The sequence below is a fragment of the Xyrauchen texanus genome, chromosome 36 (assembly GCF_025860055.1).
Source record: "Xyrauchen texanus isolate HMW12.3.18 chromosome 36, RBS_HiC_50CHRs, whole genome shotgun sequence".
In the NCBI taxonomy this organism is placed as follows: domain Eukaryota; kingdom Metazoa; phylum Chordata; class Actinopteri; order Cypriniformes; family Catostomidae; genus Xyrauchen; species Xyrauchen texanus.
In genome coordinates this window covers 31,836,976-31,859,150 of record NC_068311.1, presented here as the reverse complement: position 1 = coordinate 31,859,150, position 22,175 = coordinate 31,836,976, and the positions used below count along the sequence as shown (strand labels likewise).

Below are 22,175 nucleotides of genomic sequence, written 5' to 3'. Positions count from 1 at the left end.
GTTTGAATGTGGATTTCTTGGAATTTTTCTCTCTCTGAGAGACAGAGTGCCCCCTCCCTTTCTGTGTTTTTTCTCTCTCTCTGTCTCTCTCTGACAGAGTGCCCCCTGCCATTTTGTGTGTGTTAGTCAGATATTGTGGTTTGAATGTGGAACACATTGCAAATGAAACTTTGAAGCTCCAAAAATCACATAAAGGGAGCACTTTGAAGCTCCAAAAAGCACATAAAGGGAGCATAAAAGCAAGGAAGTGTGTTATAACTTCTGCATACATTAACTAATCTCGATGAAACTTCAGCAGTGCAAACTTCCAGCGAGGAAGAGGCCGATCACATGGATATGACTATTGTGAGTCAAAGTTATAGCGCCACCAACTGGCAGAAGGAAGTGTGTCACTTTCAAAATGCTTTGAAATCACCCTCTTATGTCTCTAGTGAACAAACAGACCAACAGAAAGTCAGATATTTGGGTTTGAATGTGGAACACATTGCAAATGAAATTTGAAGCTCCAAAAAGCACATAAAGGGAGCATAAAAGCAAGGAAGTGTGTTATAACTTCTGCATACATTAACTGATCTCGATGAAACTTCAGCAGTGCGTAAATTATAATTACATTAATAAACCTGTACAGAGACCTCCGGATAAATACTGGCCTTCTGGATTAACACGTTTAAGTGCTGCAAAAGATATTGACCTATGACATCCTATGACATTTCAAATGTAGAATAATTTTTATTACCTCATAGATGTGACTCACGCATACTTTGTGGTTGATATGTGCCCTCGATGCGCACTTTTGCAGAGCCTGCGCTGATGCGAGCTCTACAGCACACGTCTTCTCGACGGTCAAACGTGCCTGTGGTCTTCCATTTCCTCACTATGTTCCTCACAGTGGACACTGACAGCTTAAATCTCTGCGATAGCTTTTTGTAGCCTTCCCCTAAACCATAATCTTGAACATTCTTTGTTTTCAGGTCATTTGAGAGTTGTTTTGAGGCCCCAATGTTGCCATTCTTCAGAGGAGAGTGAAGGAGAACAACAACTTGCAATTGGCCACCTTAAATACCTTTTCTCATGATTGAATGCACCGGTCTATGAAGTTCAAGGCTTAATGAGCTCACCAAACCAGTTGTGTGTTCCAATTAATCAGTGCTAGGTAGTTACAGGTATTCAAATCAACAAAATGAGAAGGGTGCCCAAATTTATGCACCTGTCTAATTTTATTTTGATGCATATTGCACATTTTCTGTTAATCCAATGAACCTCATTTCACTACCGAAATATTACTGTGTCCTTCAGTTATTTGATAGATCAAAATGAAATTGCTGATCCAAACACCCAATTATTTATAAATGAAAATCATTGAAATTGTCAGGGGTGCCTAAACTTTTGCATATGCCTGTATTATGAATATTGTCAATAGGCTGAAAAATATCCAGATATCATTTTTGAAGAGGTATCGTCCAGCCCTAATTGTAGTACAGTAATATCTGTAGCGTCATAAAAGCCTTTATTGTAAAAGATTGTGTTGATAAATAGGTTTGGCATGTGGTGCATGATTAAAATAGTCTGCCTCATCTCATCTCAAACGAATCTGAACACTTCGTGTAAAACAGCCCTTCCAAAAGTTAGATGTGGTCTAATATGTGATCCTGCCATCCTCCGTCAGCATTGTTGTTGTTACTATTGAATGACATGTGCCTCAGAAGAAAAAGGCTTGATAATAGATGACGTCACTACAGGGGCTAATACTTCTCTTTGTAAAGTGACTCACAAGTGTTCTTAAGGGGTTTGTTTGTTTGTTTGTTTGTTTGTTTGTTAGGCTGGAGACAGTGATGATACAGTAATGCGTTACTCATCTCAGTACGAGGAGAGACTCGATCCATTCGCCTCTTTCAGTAAACGGGTAAGAAACATGCAACGGTTCATATAGAACATGTCATATGGGATATGGTGTTTTATTGTGGTGTGTTTTTGTCTCTTCAGGAGCGTCACAGGAGGTATCAGAGTCTCAGCCCGTGGGATAAAGCCACACTCAGTCTGGTGTGTGAACAACACAAACTCACTCTATAATCATCTTCAATTACCTGATCATACACTCTGCTGCTAAACACAACACAACTTGCACAATGAGGCAGTTGTGTGAAATCATTATAATGACTTCATGTATGAAAGAGTTGTAGTGTGCACTACAGTAGGAGTGAGTGTGCACTGTGCAGTGTTACAGTAATGTTGTGTGAGCGTTTGAGTGTCCATCAGTCCTTCTTTCCGTGTTTCAGGGTCGTGTCATCTTGTCTAATAAGACGGCCAGAACTGTTGCCTTCTTCTACACACTGATGCTGCACTGCCTCGTCTTCCTGGTGCGTCACATGACCTTTATATGTTCAAGTTTATTGTCTTTTTATTTTATTTTTATTTTTTTAAACATTGTAGGGCATGATGTTGATCCTTCAGGGGTCACAGTGCACAACAACAAAATATATCAAACTTGTAAGACAATAAATAGACTGTGTAAACATGAATGGAATTAAACTAGAAATATAAATACACACAGTAGGAAATGCAGGCAGAATGTGTTTATATATATATATATATATATATATATATATATACACAGTGGATATAAAAGTCTACACACCCCTGTTAAAATGTCAGGTTTTTGTCATGTAAAAGAAAGAGACAAAGATAAATCATTTCAGAACTTTTTCCACTTTTAATGTGACCTATAATGTGAACAATTAAATTAAAAAACAAACTCAAATCTTCATGGGGGAAAAATAAAAATGGAAAAACCTTACAATAACCTGGTTGCATAAGTGTGAACACCCTCTTATAACTGGGGATGTGGCTGTGTTCAGAATGAACCAATCACATTCAAACTCATGTTAAATAGAAGTCATTACACACCTACCATCATTTAAAGTGACTCTGATTAATCACAAATAAAGTTCAGCTGTTCTAGTAGGATTTTCCTGACATTTTCTTAGTTGCATCTCAGAGCAAAAGCCTTCCAAAGCATCAGAGGGATCTCATTGTTGAAAGATATCAGTCAGGAGAAGGGTACAAAAGAATTTCCAAAGCATTAGATATGCCAGGGAACACAGTGAAGACAGTCATTATCAAGTGGAGAAAATATGGCACAACAGAGACATTACCAAGAACTGGACGTCCCTCCAAAATTGATGAAAAGACGAGAAGAAAACTGGTCAGGGAGGATTCCAAGAGGCCTACAGCAACATTAAAGGAACTGCAGGAATTTTTGGCAAGTACTGGCTGTGTGCTACATGTGACAACAATCTCCCGTATTCTTCATATGAATGGGCTATGGGGTAGGGTGGCAAGACGGAAGCCTTTTCTTACAAAGAAAAACATCCAAGCCCGGCTAAAGTTTGCAAAAACAAACATCAAGTCTCCCAAATGCACGTGGGAAAATGTGTTATGGTCTGATGAAACCAAGGGTGAACTATTTGGCCATAATTCCAAAAGGTATGTTTGGCGCAAAAACAACATTGTACATCACCCAATGAACACCATACCCACAGTGAAGCATGGTGGTGGCAGCATCATGCTTTGGGGCTGTTTTTCTTCAGCTGGAACCGGGGCCTTAGTCAGGGTGGAGGGAATTATGAACCGTTACAAATACCAGACAATTTTGGCACAAAACCTTCAGGCGTCCGTTAGAAAGCTGAAGATGAAGAGAAGTTCACCTTTCAGCACGACAACGACCCAAAGCACGCATCCAAATCCACAAAAGCATGGCTTCACCAGAAGAAGATTAACGTTTTGGAATGGCCCAGCCAGAGCCCAGACCTGAATCCAATTGAACATCTGTGGGGTGATCTGAAGAGGGCTGTGCATAGGAGATGTCCTCGCAATCTGACAGATTTGGAGCACTTTTGCAAAGAAGAGTGGGCAAATATTGCCACGTCAAGATGTGCCATGCTAATAGACTCCTACCCAAAAAGACTGAGTGTTGTAATAAACTAATACTTTGTTGAAGCACCTTTTGATTTTAAGGGTGTGCACACTTATGCAACCAGGTTATTGTGAGGTTTTTTTCTTCCACCTCAAAAGATTTCAGTTTGGGACTTCCGGTTGGCATGTGTGGTGAGTAGGTGCATCTCGATCGCGCTCCCACATTTTTAATTTTAAAGTTTCTTTTTTTTGGCCCATTAATGACTTAATAACACAGTTTATCGGTCAGCTTATTACTTTGTAACGTTCGGGGTGAAAATGGCTTTGAAATCTAAACACCGCACTAAGAAAGACGAAGCACAGGCTGGTGCGAGCAGATATGACAACTCTGACGACGATGCTGGAAGAACACAGAGCGGCATTGTCTTCGGAATTTAAATTGGCATTTTCCTCCTTTGAGGTGAGACTGGACACATTATGTACAACTGTCAATGACCACGAACAGAGACTTCTCTCACTTGAAACAAGTGCGGACACGAGCAGCCTGTGTATCGGAACCCTAGAGTCTAAGTATGCAACTTTAGCTGACGAACATGCTAAACTCAAAGCTAAGGTTATGGATTTAGAAGGGAGGAGCCGCAGAAATAACATACACATCTTCGGCTTACCTGAGACGATTGAAGGCCCTCATCCGTCCACTTTCTTTTCGAAGCTCTTAGTGGAGGTTTTTGGCGTGAGCCTGTTTACCTCTCCTCCTGAGTTGGATCGTGCTCATCGCGCCCTCACAGCGAAACCAAAGTTGGGAGACAGACCTAGATCTGTTATTATTCGCTTTCATAAGTTCCAGACCAAGGATTTGGTAATTCAAGAAGCCCGCAAACTAAGAGGAAAGCTTCGGTATCGTGGTAACCCGATTTTCATCAATGAGGACTATAATCCCAAAGTTCTGGAAATGCGTGCAGAATATCGAGCAGTGATGAAGGAGCTGTACCAGCTGGATCGAAGACCATCTTTTCACTACCCATCCAAACTTTTCATCACCACACCGGACGGCAAGAAGAGGCGGTTATCGTCAGTTCATGAGGCCGGTGAGTTTCTCGGAGCCCACCGGCGCAAGATGACAGAAGATACGCGAGCAGAACTAGAATCTATTTTTGACAACTCGAGTCTACTGCTCACTAACCCGATGCTGTGCTTTAGATTTAACTAGTTAATGTATCATCTAATATACAGTAATCTGGACACCTGAGCTCATAGTGTTTGTTACAATGTTTTAAGAGTACAGAGACTCACTGAACTCGTACTGGGCATTTACTTTTTTTTTCTCTTCTTGCTCATTTTGCTCCTGGATGATCATAAGACTGTAATTTAGTACATCTACCGCTCAGGGGAACTTCTATGTGTACTGCTTTCTGTTATGTATAATGATGCTTTTGTTCTTGATCAGTTTTTGTTTTTCATTCATGGGCTAAACTACATATTTTTGTGGAGCCGGAGGTCTTTGTGTAATTTGATAGTAAATACGAATATTTTGATAAATTACATTGAGATGTGGATGTTTAGCAGGTTCTCTGCGTTGTTTTGGGTTGATATGTTAGGAATGGGATTTAGGATCTTGAATTGTTTTTTCGTTTGTTTGCCATAGTTTGCAACTTTGCTTTGTTTCATTTTATTTCACTTGAAGTGTTTCTTTTTTCTTTTCTTTTTTATGTTTTGCTCAGATATAAAACTGTCTTGTGGCAGATTGATAATGGCTAAGACTAAAGAGAGTTCCAGTACTCGTTTCATATCATGGAATGTTAAAGGGGTGAATAATAATAATGTTAAAATTAGCCATGTTCTATCTCGTCTCCAACATCTTAGGGGTGATGTTTTTTTTCTCCAAGAAACCCATCTTAAGTCAAGTGACATTCAACGACTTAAAAGAGCATGGGTGGGCCATTTGTATCACTCAAAGTTTAGTGCACGTGCAAGAGGAGCTGCTATTCTTATTCACAGAAGTACCCCTTTCGAGTTGGAAAATGTTTTGTCCGATCCTAATGGCCGTTATGCTATAATTACTGGCAAACTTAAAGATATACCTGTCGTTATGGCAAGTATTTATGCCCCTAACTGGGATGATGACATGTTTATATCCAATTTCTTCTCATCCATTCCTGATATTGATAGAAGACATGTTATTATGGGGTGACTTTAACTTTGTTCAAGACACTGTTTTAGATAGATCCTCGAGCAAACCTTGTGTGTTAACTAACTCAGCCAAAATGTTGAATATCTTTGCTGGACGACTAAGGCTGTCTGATCCTTGGAGATCAAAATTTTCCACAAATAGGGCCTACTCATTTTTCTCCCATGTTCATCACTCCTATTCACGGATAGATTTTTTTTTTATTAGACAACAGATTACTTTCAAAACTATTGAGCTGTGAATATCACAACATTGTTATTTCGGATCACGCTCCCACCTCCGTTGACATTAATCTCTCTCAGTTCATACCTTTGCCTAAGCAGTGGCACTACCCCTCTTTCTTTTTGGCTAGAGACGATTTAAAAACATTTTGACTGAACAAATAGCCCTATTTTTTTTTTATTAATGATGTGCCAAGTATTAGTAGAGGGACTCTTTGGGAAACGTTCAAGGCATATTTAAGAGGTATGATAATTTCTTATTTTTCTGGTACAAATAAGGCTGACAAGCTTAAATTAGATACAATCCTGAAAGACCTACAAAGTTTAGATCGTCAGTATGCTGTTGATCCAAATAAAGATCTGTATAAAGAGCGTCTGCAAATGGAATTTGATCTTTTGACCACGAAAAAGGCTGAAACGCAGTTGCTTAAGTCTAGGCAACGTTTTTTTGAACTGGGTGATAAGGCCGGTAAATTATTGCCTCATCAAGCTACAGCTTCAGCAGCATCAAGGCTGATTACTGGAATAAGGTCACCACAGGGAGAAATTTTTCATGATTCATATAAAATTAATAGAATTTTTCTGAGTTTTACTCAGGCCTTTACACTTCTGAACTTCCCTTATGCATTGACTGTGGGGAATGGTCCTTGGATAAGATTACCTTTCCCAACATTGATAGTGCTATTGCTAGAACCCTTGGTGATCCAATATCAGTTTCTGAGGTGTTGGAAGCTATCAAACTTTTACAGAATGGCAAGTCACCAGGCCCTGACGGGTTTACTACAGAGTTTTATAAAGCGTTTTCTACATCCCTAGCACCTGCACTACAGAAAATGTTTAACGAGGCTTTTTCTAAGGGCTGCCTACCTCCCACCCTGTCGTTAGCATCAATCACTTTGATTGCCAAAAAAGACAAAGACCCCTTATTGTGTGGGATTACTTACACTTAGTTAAAATTATAAAATGTTAACTAAGATTTTATCTTTGCGCTTACAACAAGTGTTGCCCCAAATAATTTTGGCTGACCAAACAGTTTTTTATGATTGGAAGACATTCTTTCTATAATACAAGGAAACTTTTTAATATTCTCATTATGCCTAGTTCAGATGTGCCGTGGTTTTGGCTCTTGATGCGGAGAAGGCATTTGATCGAGTCGAATGGGGATATCTATTTCGTGTAATGGAAAGCTTTGGCTTTGATGATAGCTTTATTTCCTGTATCAAGCTATTGTATGTCTCCCCACAGGCATCAGTGTTAACTAATGGTGTGGTTTCACCTCCATTTTTACTTCAGAAGGTTGCCCTCTGTCGCCTTTGCTTTTTGCCATTGAGCCCTTAGCTATCTGGCTTCGTGAGGATGCACATTTTAAAGCTATCAATTGTCTAGGTAAGGAGTATAAATTATTCCTATATGCAGACGATCTTCTACTTTTTATTTCTGATCCTGAGACTTCTGTTCCTATTATTTTGGACATTCTAAACCATTTCGGTAAAATGTCAGGGTATAAGATTAACTTTCATAAGAGTCAGTTGTTCCCTGTAAATTCTGTAGCAGACAACCTTGCACATTCACATTTACCCTTTAGATGGGCGGCTGAGGGATTTAAATATTTGGGTATTTTTGTGACCAAACCCTTGACTGGAACGTATGTTTCTAATTTTGTCCCCTTAAAAATTGTGAATCTGACATGGAACGCTGGGCTAACCTGCCTCTTTCTCTTGCTGGGCGTATAAGCCTAATTAAGATGACTATTCTTCCCAAGTTTTTGTACTTATTTCAACATATTCCAGTTTACCTTACGAAAAAGTTTATGGATTTGGACAAATTAATAACTTCCTTTTTATGGGGAAATAGACCAGCTTGAATTAGTACAATCAACAATATTACAGCTCCCTAAAAATAAAGGAGGTTTTGCACTGCCAAATTTTTTGCACTATTATTGGGCTTGCAATATCCAGAAAATTTTACACTGAAGGAACGATCCGAATTCTGAACATCCTTGCTGGGCCTATCTGGAACAGTCATCGGCGAGCCTCTCTCTTTATTCGGTTATATGCTCCCAATTACCATTGCCTGCCAACATTAGTTCAAATTTAGTAGTATCTTACTCAGTTAAGATATGGGCTCAATTTAGAAAGCACACTGGTTTGCATAAGTCCTCCACCTTCTCTCCGATTTTCAAAAACCACTGTTTTGCACCATCTAATATGGATGAGACGTTTTGAATATGGTTTGATAAAGGCATAAAGACCATTGATGATCTCTATGAGAGTGGAGTTTTCTCATCCTTTAATAGCCTTTCCAAGAGATTTGACCTACTTATTTCGTTTCTTTCAAATCAGGCACTTTGTACAAAAACCATTCCCTCACTTTCTGAATCGCCCCCCTGAATCTCCATTGGATGACTTCTTAGGGCTCGAACCATCTTCCAAACATTGTATTTCTGTCATTTATAATCTGATTCATAATATCAATCCAGGCTCTGCAAGTCAGGCCAGGTGTGCTTGGGAGGAGGACTTGGGATCATTGGGAACACTGGGATCGTATTCTTGATCTCACTCACACATCATCTATATGTGCAAGACATGGCCTAATACAGTGTAAGATTCTACATAGAGTTTACTATACTAATGCTAAACTTGCTAGAATATATCCCTCTGTCATTGATGCATGTAATAGATGCAAGCACTCACCAGCAGATCTCATTCATATGCTGTGGGAGTGCCCTAAATTACTCTAGTACTGGACAAAAATATTTAAAACTTTGAGGGATGCCTTTGCCATAGATCTTGATACAAATCCACTACTGGCAATTTTCAGAATGGCAGTTGATGTCAACCTTTCAGTTGCGGTTCAAAAGGCTCTAGCCTTCACCACTCTACAAGCGAGACGTCTCATCCTTTTGAAGTGGAAACATGTCTCACCCCCTTCGTTTGATACATGGCTGAAAGAAGTGTTCATTTGCATTAAATTGGAAAAAATCAGGCTGTCACTCACTGGTGCCTTAGGTACCTTCGATAAACTGTGGCGACCCTTTTTAGATTATTTGCTGGCTAACTCTCAAGACACTTAAGCTAAGAGTCTTCTCTCCTATATCCATGTATGTTTGTGTGTGTATGTATATGTGTATATATATATATATATATACTTGTGTGTGTGTGTGTGTGCGTGCGTGTGTGTGTATGTATATACTTATTAAACAAATTTGTATTATTATTTACTATTATTATTTTATTATTTTTATTATAATATTATAATATATTGTTATTTATTTATTTATTTATTTATTTTTTATGGAAAGTCGTAGGTTGTTGTTTTAGGGAGGTTTTAACTGGGGTACCAATAGGGTGGAATGATAATTTCATAAAATCAGTGTTGTTATCTGTTGATTTGATGTTCCATGCAGAAAAATTCAATAAAAAATAAAAAAAGATTTCGGTTTGTTTTTCATTTGAAATGTTCATGTTATAGATCACATTAAAGGTGGAAAAATGTCTGACATGATTTATCTTGGTGTCATTCTTTTACATCACAAGAACCTGGCATTTTAACAGGGGTGTGTAGACTATTTATATCCACTGTATGTATATTTTTAGGGCAGTGGTGGCTCAGCGGTTGAGGGTCTGGGTTACTGACCAGAAGGTCAGGGGTTCAAGCCCTAGCACCACTAAGACACCACTGTTGGGCCCTTGAGCAAGGCCCTTGACCCTATCTGCTCCAGGGGTGCTGTATCATGGCTGACCCTGCACTCTGACCCCAGCTTAGCTGGGATATGTGAAAAATAAATAATTTCACCATGTATATGCAGAAATGTATGGATAATGTGTGACAATTGATCAATTAAATTTTTTTAATTTTTATACTGTGTGTGTGTGTGTGTGTCAGGTGTTGTATAAGGCCGCGTGGAGTGAGAGCATCGGTCGGGACTGTGCTGCGTTTTGTGCAAAAAAGTGAGTGATTTTACCATCTGATATGATTGACTATTTCATCTAATCACAATCGAGCACTTCTATTATTGTGTGCTTTAACTCTCTCTTCCTGCAGATACTCTGATCACCTGCATCACTTCCATGAGAACAAAGACATCTGGCAGTGACACTTCTGCTCACGTTCATCACACTTTTATTCATGAGGATCCAATCACAGAATATCATATTCATATTCAGTTTACTGAATATTTTCCATTGAGATAATTAAAGGTCAGATGTTTGTACTGGTAATGGGATCAGTTTGTGCTGATATATGGTAAATACGATTTAATGAGATGGTCTGCGGGTTACTGTTCATTTCTTTTGAAAACATACACATAAACATATGATTATTGTATATTCGTTACTAATCAGCAAACTTTATTCAGACTCTTTAAACAGAGAATTATTAATAGAAATGGTTTATGTAATCTTGTGTCAGATACTAGTAATAAAACGCTGTTGTTGCAACTTAAGACACAGATCTGTGGACAGTGTGTAGAATGAGTTAAATGTCTGTGAGAATTACAGTTACACACTTGAACTGAAATATGTCATAATCTGTCACAGGTTCCTGTTGTTTCATCTGTGGTGATTGTTGCACACATCTCAGATCAACAGATCCATGAGTTTCCTTTTACATAAATGTTACATCTGTCTCTCACCCACACCTATTATATCACTTCAGAAGACATGGATTATACCACTAGTTTTATTGATTGCTTTTATGATTCATATATGTGCTTTATTTATTTGGTTATTAACCATTTTTATTGATTCCAATGACAGATTAAATAAACATGACAGTGGTCTGATAGTAAATTAATAATGACACATAAAAAAAGTAAACAATAAACCAACAGAAAGTACTTAGAATAAAACAAAACAACAACAAAAAATAACTACCCTGTTTTTTTATTAAATAAACCCATGTTGTCCAGCCTTTTATTTATATATATATATATATATATACCATCTCATCAAATGCCGCTACCCTGCACCACTCCGAAAAAGAGGGTGCTCCAGCTGAATCTATCCCTTAAGGATGACCTGTCTTCTGATCATGACACCAGTCAGGACCCATCTCCTACATCAATGACCGACCCATTGCCTAGAATACAGAGTCTGGGGCAAAGTAAAATGTTATTGTAATTTAAGTAAAATACATCACATATAAAAATTTGAACCCTCATCCAAAAATCTTGGATCTTGAGAGACCACCAAAAAACATGGGTTGTGTCTCCATCTTCTGATTGGCATCGCCAGCAGGTGGGCGTGTCTTTAAGACCAAGCCTATACAATCTAGAGGGGGTCCAATAGAATCTATGTAAAATCTTGAATTGCATAAGACACACCGTTGCATCACTAGCTGGAAAAATCAGGGAGGGGCTCTCTCTGGTGGATGCGAACAATGAGCCAAACATCTGAAACCAAATGTGTAATAATGAAACTAAATCTTGGGTAGGCCTTGCCCACCTTTGTCGGCCTACATAACTTACTGAAATGTAATCGGGGACCTTTACCATTCTAAATGAAGGACTTCGCTATGCTATCAAATTGCTTGAAATAAGAGAGGGGGACATTGTAGTAGTTTCTGCAAATTTTGTGAAAAATCACTCAACATCTTTGGGGTTTTGATTTCAGAAGAATAGACTTTATTATCATACCATAAAGCCGAGTTGCCTGCACAACAACAACAACCGAAGCATCTCTGGGTTTGGTTTTACTTAAATACATCTCCTCAAACAAGGTGGGGCTTACACTTTTTTAAACATGCCTCTTCTGTGACTCTGGTCTGACCATATTAAGAAGTAACAGAACCACCTTTGGAAGAGATCAATTCTCCCAGCGGTCATGAGAGCCCCCCAAGTAATGCTATTCCTGTTTTTGCACATACCTTCAAATGTCACACATATGTTGAGTACACATTCTATTACGACCACAGGCCTTCATGCACACACAGCAAACTGTATGTTTGCCTGTCAGATATAACTGTGGTACACATCAACAATGTTTACATTGATTACACCTGATTAATGTATACTTAACTTGATAAAAATATACTACATATTCCCTCCTCTGTGACTTTATAGTCACAAATTAACATATTTAAGCATGTGCGTGCTCCTGGTTTGGTCTTGTTTTTGGTTGTCACAGTTTAGAGTGTATCAAACAAAATATTCATCCTAATTTTAAGAGTTCTTGCTTGTAGTGTAGATGTCTTCAACCCAGATACTTTGTGCATCGTAGAGGGTCACCCTTTTGGGAGAGGTTAGCCAGCACTTACACCCAGGGTGTGGTTCTTCATATCTTCTTATATATTCATTGAAGGAATAAATTTCCTCCCAATTTGGTCTTTCTGTCCATTCAGGGTAGTTGCCATTGCATTGGGCATTCACATCGATCAAAGTCATCTGCTTTACTGTTGCTTGAATAAATAATGTTTTTACCAATGGTAACACACAACAGAATATTATTCCTTCCACAATGTTTTTATCCAAATATTATATTAATTTTAGCTAATTGTGCACCCTATTTCTTTAAGCAATCTATTTAAATTGCTATAAACAAGCCAGGCCATGTACATTTTTTAGTAACCACCATATTTTCTTTTTCCATTCTTCATTATTATTAAAATGTACATGAGTTCAATAAAAACATAAACAAAAATAATTTTTCATCATGCAAACAGTCCCAGGTTTGCTTAATACTTCTTGAATAATTTAGGCACTTCTTTGTATGCAACGGTTCTCAAAGCTTTAACTCCAAAATCAATCTGTAATTGGTCTTCTACACGGGGTGTGATCCCCTGATAACACAGTGATAGAATGCTTGGTATTTATCGCTGTGATAAAATATTTTAATAAAGCGGTTATTAAGACACAGTCGGGTTGAGTGGAACTCACAACTTCTGGCAGGTTTCTTCTAGACCTCCCTTTTGATGCTTCTTTCCTAAAAGCATCCATCCACTTCCTTAAACCCAGTTCACCCTTCTTGGGCATGTTTCCAGGGTGGTGGCGCCCTGTCTTAGGCAGCTCTCATTTTGCAATTGGAGAGTCTTTACCCGTCATTGGGTCCACACCTCTTGCCACTGGAGAAATTTACCCGTCATTGGGTCATCATCTTTTGTCTCTGGTCTCGGTACCGCTCAGTCTTTCTATCCAATCTTTAATAATCTGGTATCAGCAAACAGATATTTTCCCTTGTTTCAGGGAGCATCACCTGAGAACCGTCACAGCCAATGGAGCCATCTACAACTGCTCAAACATTGAGACAGTCCAAAACATGGTTAAATTCACAAAGCATTATTCACAGTTCAACAATCTATTGAAATTTTCCAAATTAAAAGTAAAATTGAACTCATCTACAGTTCACTAATTTCCATTCAAGTTGTTATGTTTTTTCATTTAGCAAAGGTCACAAAAGACCTTGTCTCTTGGTGAAGACTAACCATCAGAACAAATCAAAATACAGGGTCGCCTCTGTCAAGCTTCTAAGATGCTTAATTTAAATCACTTTAATTTAATTTATTTCTAGGTAGTTTTAGAACCTACATTTATTCTTACAGATGTACATTCAACCAAATTTCTTATCTTTCACTGTGAACACTTCACTTCAAATTGCCCTCTGAATATAACAAATCTTTAATCATGATGAGGAAAGCTGTTTGAACCTTTCCTTCATATTACTGTCTCTAACATTATTGTCAAATCACATCATTTCCCATATAAAAGAAAATAAAATCAAAAGAAAATAAAACAATTTAGAGATATGCCTTTAGCCCACTTAAAAAACTTAAACTGAGAGTGAGAGGGAAAGAATTTGGAGAGAGATATTCCACTCCTTCACACTGTTGTTACAGTTATTCATTTTTTTTCCTTAGAAAATCACAATAACACATTTATGTAATTCTACAACAGTGAGAATAGTGATAAATGTAATTTAATGAAATAATATACTCAAATATATTTAATTATATTTTCTGCTTTCAACCTTTCCCATTTTAAACCATCTTCAAGAAAACTTCTAGAATTTCTACTTCTCTCATCCCTTCCCTCCTCGCGCAATGATAATAATGCGCATTTGTTTTCAGACCATTGAGAAATGTATGTTTTTGTTTTTTAAGTCAATAAACCTCCTTATGATTACTTAATCCCTTTTCCTATTCTTTCTCAGGAGAAGGAACTTTCATTATGTCAAATAAACCAACATAAATCACCTTTTTAAATTAACAAAAAAGAAATTAAAGATTTTAAACAAAATAATATAGTAAAGTGGCACAATGGAAGTTCAGACAAATGTATTGTGTTTTGCAATAATTGATCAGTAAAATACATTAAATCCTTTCAGTTATTATCCTCTTATACTTATCAGCATTTCATGATAAATTATTCAGTTAAATAGCAGAGACAGATGTCACTGTGCATAAACTGTATACCTCTAAAATTGTATTTTCATGGATTTAACTCAAAATAGAAATAGCTTATTAGAAATAGACACTTAATTAACTCCTTGTAGTACTCATTAATCTTTTTCTTTAAAGTGAGGGTAGTCTTTGGAAAATTTAGGGGAGTAAACAATCCAATATGTAACTCTTACTTTGCCATTAAGTTTTAATATTTAACCTTCACATCAATAAATTAGCAATTAGATGCTGGATTTAAATTTAGACCCTCAGAACAATTTAGACATGGATATTGAGCCAATGGATGGCAGTTGGAGAATCAAACATCCAATTAGTCATATATGACTGAAATCAACGTATCAAGAGAAATTTGAATCCACAATTGAAATGTCAATTCAGTAATGATTACCAGCATTCATGATAGTAGGAGTGTCAATCATATAATAGCCCACATACTGTATTTCTCAGTCTTTTTTCTTTTCTCTGGACTTACTCCTGCAATATAAGCTTCTTCAATAAATCATTTGGCCAGATCATCTACAATGGTGAGAGACTGGTTTCAGAATGAGTTATTGAAATGACTTATACAATGCTGACAACAGAAAGAGTAAAACATAGTTAGCATCAATAAAACACACAGAATAGACACACGAACATCAAGTTATTTATGATAATCAATTGTATCTTAATGTTTCTCTATGGGTTTTCACCTAGTACCTATTACCAGTTTTTCCTTAACATTATCAATATTTTTTTAATCAAATACACCACATATTGGGACTTATTTCAATTTTAACTGGCATGATTAGTCACAGAAGAACCCAAGAAAAAACTTCTCTAAGCAAATTTGAACAGTAGAGAACATGAAATGATCTAAATTATTCTTAAATTTATTTTCTTTAATTCTCGTCTCAGTGACAGCTTTCAGTGTACCCATGATCAACCAATGCCTACACTGTATATATAAAACAAGAAATAAAAGAAAAATATCTAATCTTAAAAGAATTTTCTATCTACCTATCTTTTCTAAATTCGGGGCCCCTTTGTTTGAGTGGAGAGATCAAGAGAGACACAGGGTATAGGCCTCCTGCTCTCTCTCCTTACAGAGCGCAGGATCTGTTTCTATTAAGAGCACTCTCAGGTCTCACTCAATCTCTCCAGTCAGACATTCCCTAGCAAAAATAATAAACACTATCTGTCTTATTTTTGTTGGTTGATCAAGTTTACACCAATAAAGTTGCACACACATGTACATTGTTCTCCAGATATATTTAAACACATCAAAAATAAAACATAGAATCATGGGTTTTTAAATGTATATATCAAGACATTACAGTTTAATTTAATATTGTTGAAAATGTTATTCTCTCATATTGGACTAGACAGAACATAAAACAGACACATGAATGTGACATTTTCACATTTAAGATTTACTTTTCATATTCCAATTTTAAAATCCTTCTTTTTAATCTCCCTTTCCCATTTTCTGTGGCTTTGATAACTACTGGCCTCACTAAGAGAAATACCATCCACATTCTATCTAAAGTATTTGGAGCTGACCTTTGGGAGCTGACCTTTGGGGTCACATAAGGAGGTATTTTTAAAAACAACCCTGTCATTTTACCCTCCTCTGCATTCCTCAGTTTTTTCCTGGCCTGCCTCATATTTCTCAGTAAATTTTAAACTTCCTGGACATATCTCTTACTTTATTCTTACTATATACTTTTCCTGTTTTTAGTTTTTACTCTTATCTTTTTATTTATTTATTAACCTTTTAATCTAAATGTCTTTCTAAATCAATTTCCTTATCTTCTTCTAATATATGAATTATTATACCCCATACATGAATACATTTCCTATATGTTTGTCAATTTCCTTTTAGGATTAGTCCTCATCTAGATCTTAGTTTTTATTTCTTCACTGGTTCTTTCTTCATTTTTACTTGGCATATAAAAATGAAAAAATATTTTAGTATTATTAATTTAGATAAATCAATACATTTAGAGAATAAATGAATCTCTTATTTTTTAAATGTATTTCCTTCTACACTAATCTTCAATGGCAATATTTTGAAACAATTTTTCCAATTTCTTTCACCTTTACTTTTTAATACACAAAGTTCAAACAATACACAAACGTCACTTTATTATTTATTTATTTTGCTTTCTCATTTCTTTGAGATTTTACACAGTGGACTTCTAGATTTTAGTATTTCCACTGGAGTTTTACCTTGTGTAATATAACAACACTTATCTTAAATACAACCTTTGTTTAAATTCCAATTACTTAGTTGACTTCAGTTTAATGCAATACACTGGACTCAAAGCTGTATTATTTGTCCAGATAATGTGATTTCTCAAATGGAATTAAGTCACTTTACAGTTCTTTATAATTTAAATATTCTTACTCGTCACTCTAATATGAACTTTTTCTCCAAGCACAGTTATACCTCTTGAATGTATAGATTATCTGTATGAAGTCCATTACTTTTATGTTACAGTCTAGTTTAGGAGTTATGCTCTAGCACATTCCAATCAACAGCTGCTAGACTAAGAACAGCCAAGACTAAATGTTTTCCAGCCAGTTGCGAGTTAACTTTTCAGTCATACTTTTTCATACACACTCACTCTTCACACACATTCAAACACAGATACTCTCACAACCACAGAAATGATCACACTTTTACAAACACAAGGCCTTTATAAACACAGAGCTCTCAAAAAATAAACTAAAATACTAAAACACAACTATTTTACCATCACTGATTCACTTCCTCAACACAGTGAAAGACAACTTTTCACCCCTCTTAGGTGACCTGCATGATTTATTTTTAGTTCCTTAACCTGTGAGGAATATTTTTAAGTTCTCAACCAATGAGTAATATTTTTCTCAGCCAATGAGCGGAATCTTTCCTCAGCCTATGAGGAATATATATTAGTTCCTTAACTTATGAGGAATATATTTAAGTTTTATTTTTCTTTTTTCTTTTACTGTTATCCATCAAGGCCCACGTAACAGTAGAAAACAGATCATTCCATGCAATTATTTCTTCTGGAATCAAAACCCTCTTTTTATTTTATTTTCCTTATTGGTTTAGAAGAGCTTTTTGAGCATTCTTACCACCAGTGTTTAAATTGGCTTCTGTTGGGAGGGGGAGCCCTAATTTACGGTGAATGGTCATCATTCTAAATCCCGCCGTAAAATGACTTAATGTGTTTTTACACCAAAGGGGCTCTTTTTCCAGTATTAATGTGTAAGTAGTGTGAGTGGTGGTGGTGTAGTGGCTAAAGCACAGGGCTGTTAATCAGAAGGTCGTTGGTTTGAACCCCACGGCCACCACCATTGTGCCCTTGAGCAAGGCACTTAACTCCAGGTTGTTCCGGGGGGGATTGTCCCTGTAATAATTGCACTGTAAGTCGCTTTGGATAAAAGCGTCTGCCAAATGCATAAATGTAAATGTAAGTTAGGGTTGAGTAGTTATTCAAACAAAGACAAATACTTTACAATTCACTTATTTTATTATTATTTTTTATCTTGAATGTTAACAGGCAGGCAATGGATTTCACCCTCGGAAAATGTATGAAATGAACATGTTTGAAAATATTGCAAGCCAGAGACGAATATGTAAATGTATTTTTTATTTGTGCAATTTAGAAACGTTGGAAGTCCCTTCGCACCTGAATGTTAATGTAACTCATGCAGTAATTATTTATCATATTCATGCAGCCTGTGTTATTCTGTTGAGTGTTGAAAAACCATCGAGGAGAAATGCATCAGGACAAGTTTTAGAAAGAAAATAAAGTGTAAACTCGTCCGCTTTGCGACAAACATTAGTCGTTCTATACATTTTTTTTTATTATTATTCAAACTGAATAATAAATGAACAGGGAAGTAGAGTTGGCAAAATAAATGTATAATCTCTGCCTTTATTGAGTTTTTAATGCCTGATAGAAAAGTATCTATCTTTGTAGAGCAATACAATTCTTTAGGCAATTGCAGAATAGTCTCACTAGTCACAGATACACTTCAGAAAATTGAGTAGCTACACAACTATTTCTGGGCTTAAAAGTTACAAAAACCAAATAAATGCAGAACATTGTATCTCAAAAGCAATACAATGTGGAACCCCATGCACTACTTAAAACCCGATGTGGCTCCTTAACCAAAATAGTAAAAAATATGAACTATTACACAATATTAAAATATTACACACAATCACGTTTACAAATTTGTTTCAGGATTTTACAAGAGTAAATGTAACTATTATATTTTGACAAAATGTTTCAGTTTCATATGAAATAATCTAAAGATAGAATGTAGACATCAACAGTGGCAGTTTAAATTTCAAGATGTGTTTAAGCCAGAGGGGTTACCAGGATATCATGTTTGGGGGGCATTTGGCTTGTTTGGGGGCAACATAAACAATTGAAAAAATTGGCGCAAAATTAAGCTATACTAAACACAATCTGTTTTAGTGCATATCTTTTTCTAAGCCAGGAACCCAGAGATAGGCACAGGGCCCCTATTAGACTATAGGGCTGAAACTGGATTTTTGTTGTGTCAGACCTCACTCATCTGCTAGCGATGGAAAAATATGCACAAAACAATCCACTTTTAAATTGTAATTTATCATCAGATGCAGAGGCGTTTCCAGCATTGAAGGACATCGGGGGCTTAGCCCAGACAATTTTATTTTCACACTAGCAACCACTTCTCTGTAGTCCAAAGCTGGTGAGAGGGTATTCTTTGAGTTCTGCTCTGGCTGGGCCTGTTTCTACAGTTCCTAAATCTTCCACTCTAGTGTTATCCTCAACATCCTCTCTCCTCCCTGAATCATCTGTGATGCAAAAGAACAGATACAGCACATAACTTATTGCAAATCAGCTTCAAACAACTAATTCATCAAGTGCTACATATGTCAAATTGTAGACCAATACCATTGAAGAAAATGTATTGGGAAGAGCAGATCAGTGGGATTGCCCTAAGATCTATCATGATTCTTGAATTTTCATGTACATTAACATAAAGTCATCACAAAAGAGTTATATTATAGTGAGTAAAGTGATGTAAAAAAAATATTGAATATAAATAATTTATATTTTTTGACATAAATAGTCAAAATGATGTTTAAGATCCTAAGTTAAAGCAATACATGAATGACTTTAGTCTAAGTTCATTGACACACTATGGCACCGAACTGTATATAATTGTCATCATCTCTATGAGAATAATTCATCTGTCAAAATCCTTTCATTAGGATCATTGAGATAAACAATGTTTCACGTTTAACGTTCTCTAAATTAAAGTGACTTATTAACTGTTACCAGTTTCCATGCCTGATTCTGGCACAGCTGCTGCTGCTGCTCCTCAGTCTGTTGCTCATCTTTGCTACACTCTACAAAACCATTTAATCAAATCAAAGTGTATATTTACTACAAACTAATATCACAAAACAAGTCACACATACATTTTATGTTAATGCTTATTGGTTATCCTTAGCGAAAACAACATCTGATAAACAAGAAAAGTACGCTCCGAACGGGGCTCGAACCGCGTGAGAAGCGACTGCGTTAACTCGGAGCTACCAAGCTGTGTCAATCTAAACAAGGAGGTTAGAGGCTACAACTCTTGAGGTTTAGCCTACTATGGGTGAAAGCCAGCTAGATGATGATCTTAAGAATTTAAGGACAAAAACAAATGTGAATTCTTACCCACTGACTTCTTTCGGAAAAATCCCCAAAGCCTCATTTGCTTAATTTTTGCTGTCTTTCCTACTAATTGCCGTTAACTCGCCACTAAGTAACGTTAGTTGATGTCAAAGACTGTGCAAGCTCCTGCTCTACCTGCTGCATATTCAACAGAGAGGAAGAAACGGAGTCGCCCATAGGCTACCGACAGCAAAGGAACTTATTCTATAGGCTAGATTATGCCTATGTCTATTTTTACAGGCTGTATGCAGTATGTGCAAAGCCAAAGCACAATGAAATAAGGCAACTTATGATTTCGGGGGTTTACATAGGCTTTTGTCCGGTTTCATATTTGTCAGTCAACTATTCAAAATACATTCAGGGCTACACTCAAAACATTCGGGGCTGAAGCTCTCAAATTCTCAGGGGAGGCAGAGCTTATCCTAGGGGAGGCACTGCCTCCCCCTAGACACGCCCTTGGTTTAAGCTAGTATGTATTTTTCATAAATACATTAATTTATTATTATTACTATTATTTAAGACTAACACTGACCTAACCATGTTAATGAGGAGCCTTTCCTTCAGTGTATAAAAATTTAATATTAGGTAACAAATGTCATAATAATGGGCCCATATAAGTACAGTTTCTGTAGATTTTGACATCAACAACAAAAATAATGTCACTTGATGCATGTTCATGTACTGAAAAACCATGAACAAAATTATGCAACATAAAAGGAAATGCATCTCAGGATACATTAAATATAGGTTATGTTTAATCTATGGCAGGTCGACACTTGATGTCCAATATAAAATCTGTCCTGAAGTAAAAACCAGTTGAGAAACACTGAGATAAAGTTACAGAAAGGAGCAGGATATATTCGATCGCTCTAGCCTTTAGCGGGTTTCCATGGTAACGTCGCTGTTACGCTTAGAATTGTGACAGTTTTCCCTTGATGGCTGTGGGCGGGGTGCTGAATCAGCGATTAATGCATTTATGACGGCTGATAATTCCATGTAGCCTGGGTGTCTCTGTGTATATTATTCGGTCTCATATGCCATGTATTTGTCAGGAGTCAGGAGATTAAAAATAATTCAAGTGGAATAACAATATTTGGTGCTGAAGGAGACGGAGCTGAGCTCCGGCAGGGTGTGTTGTGGACCCGAGGAGGCGGAGCTGCGCTCCGGTGCGCTCCGGCCCAATTTAACCTCTGCTTACCGCCACAGGTAAACTGGCAAGCAACACAAACTTTTATATATAAGCAAAAGTTTCTTACCTTTTAATGGTGGCCACCTGTTTGTGTTGCTTTCCCAGCCAGCCCACGATGTAATGACTCTGCTCTCTTCTGTCCCTGTTCGGGCGCCATTTGTAGTAGTTTCTGCCAATTTTGTGAAAAATCACTCTTTATTATCATACCATAAAGCCGAGTTGCCTGCACAACAACAACAACAACAACCGAAGCATCTCTGGGTTTGGTTTTACTTAAATACATCTCCTCAAACAAGGTGGGGCTTACACTTTTTTAAACATGCCTCTTCTGTGACTCTGGTCTGACCATATTAAGAAGTAACAGAACCACCTTTGGAAGAGATCAATTCTCCCAGCGGTCATGAGAGCCCCCCAAGTAATGCTATTCCTGTTTTTGCACATACCTTCAAATGTCACACATATGTTGAGTACACATTCTATTACGACCACAGGCCTTCATGCACACACAGCAAACTGTATGTTTGCCTGTCAGATATAACTGTGGTACACATCAACAATGTTTACATTGATTACACCTGATTAAT

At 36.9% G+C, this 22,175-nt stretch overlaps 1 protein-coding gene across 1 annotated transcript in view; it reads left to right on the top strand.

The window, feature by feature from the left end:
- Nucleotides 1–11,183, top strand: part of cux1b (cut-like homeobox 1b) — a 53,884-nt gene extending 42,701 nt beyond the window's left edge. Inside the window, exons 19-23 of the mRNA XM_052106505.1 lie at nt 1,820–1,903; nt 1,984–2,040; nt 2,277–2,357; nt 10,207–10,271; nt 10,366–11,183. Coding sequence (XP_051962465.1) covers nt 1,820–1,903; nt 1,984–2,040; nt 2,277–2,357; nt 10,207–10,271; nt 10,366–10,417 — 339 coding nt within the window. The 3' untranslated portion in view covers nt 10,418–11,183. The remainder of the gene's footprint in view (nt 1–1,819; nt 1,904–1,983; nt 2,041–2,276; nt 2,358–10,206; nt 10,272–10,365) is intronic.
- Nucleotides 11,184–22,175: the final 10,992 nt, after the last annotated feature.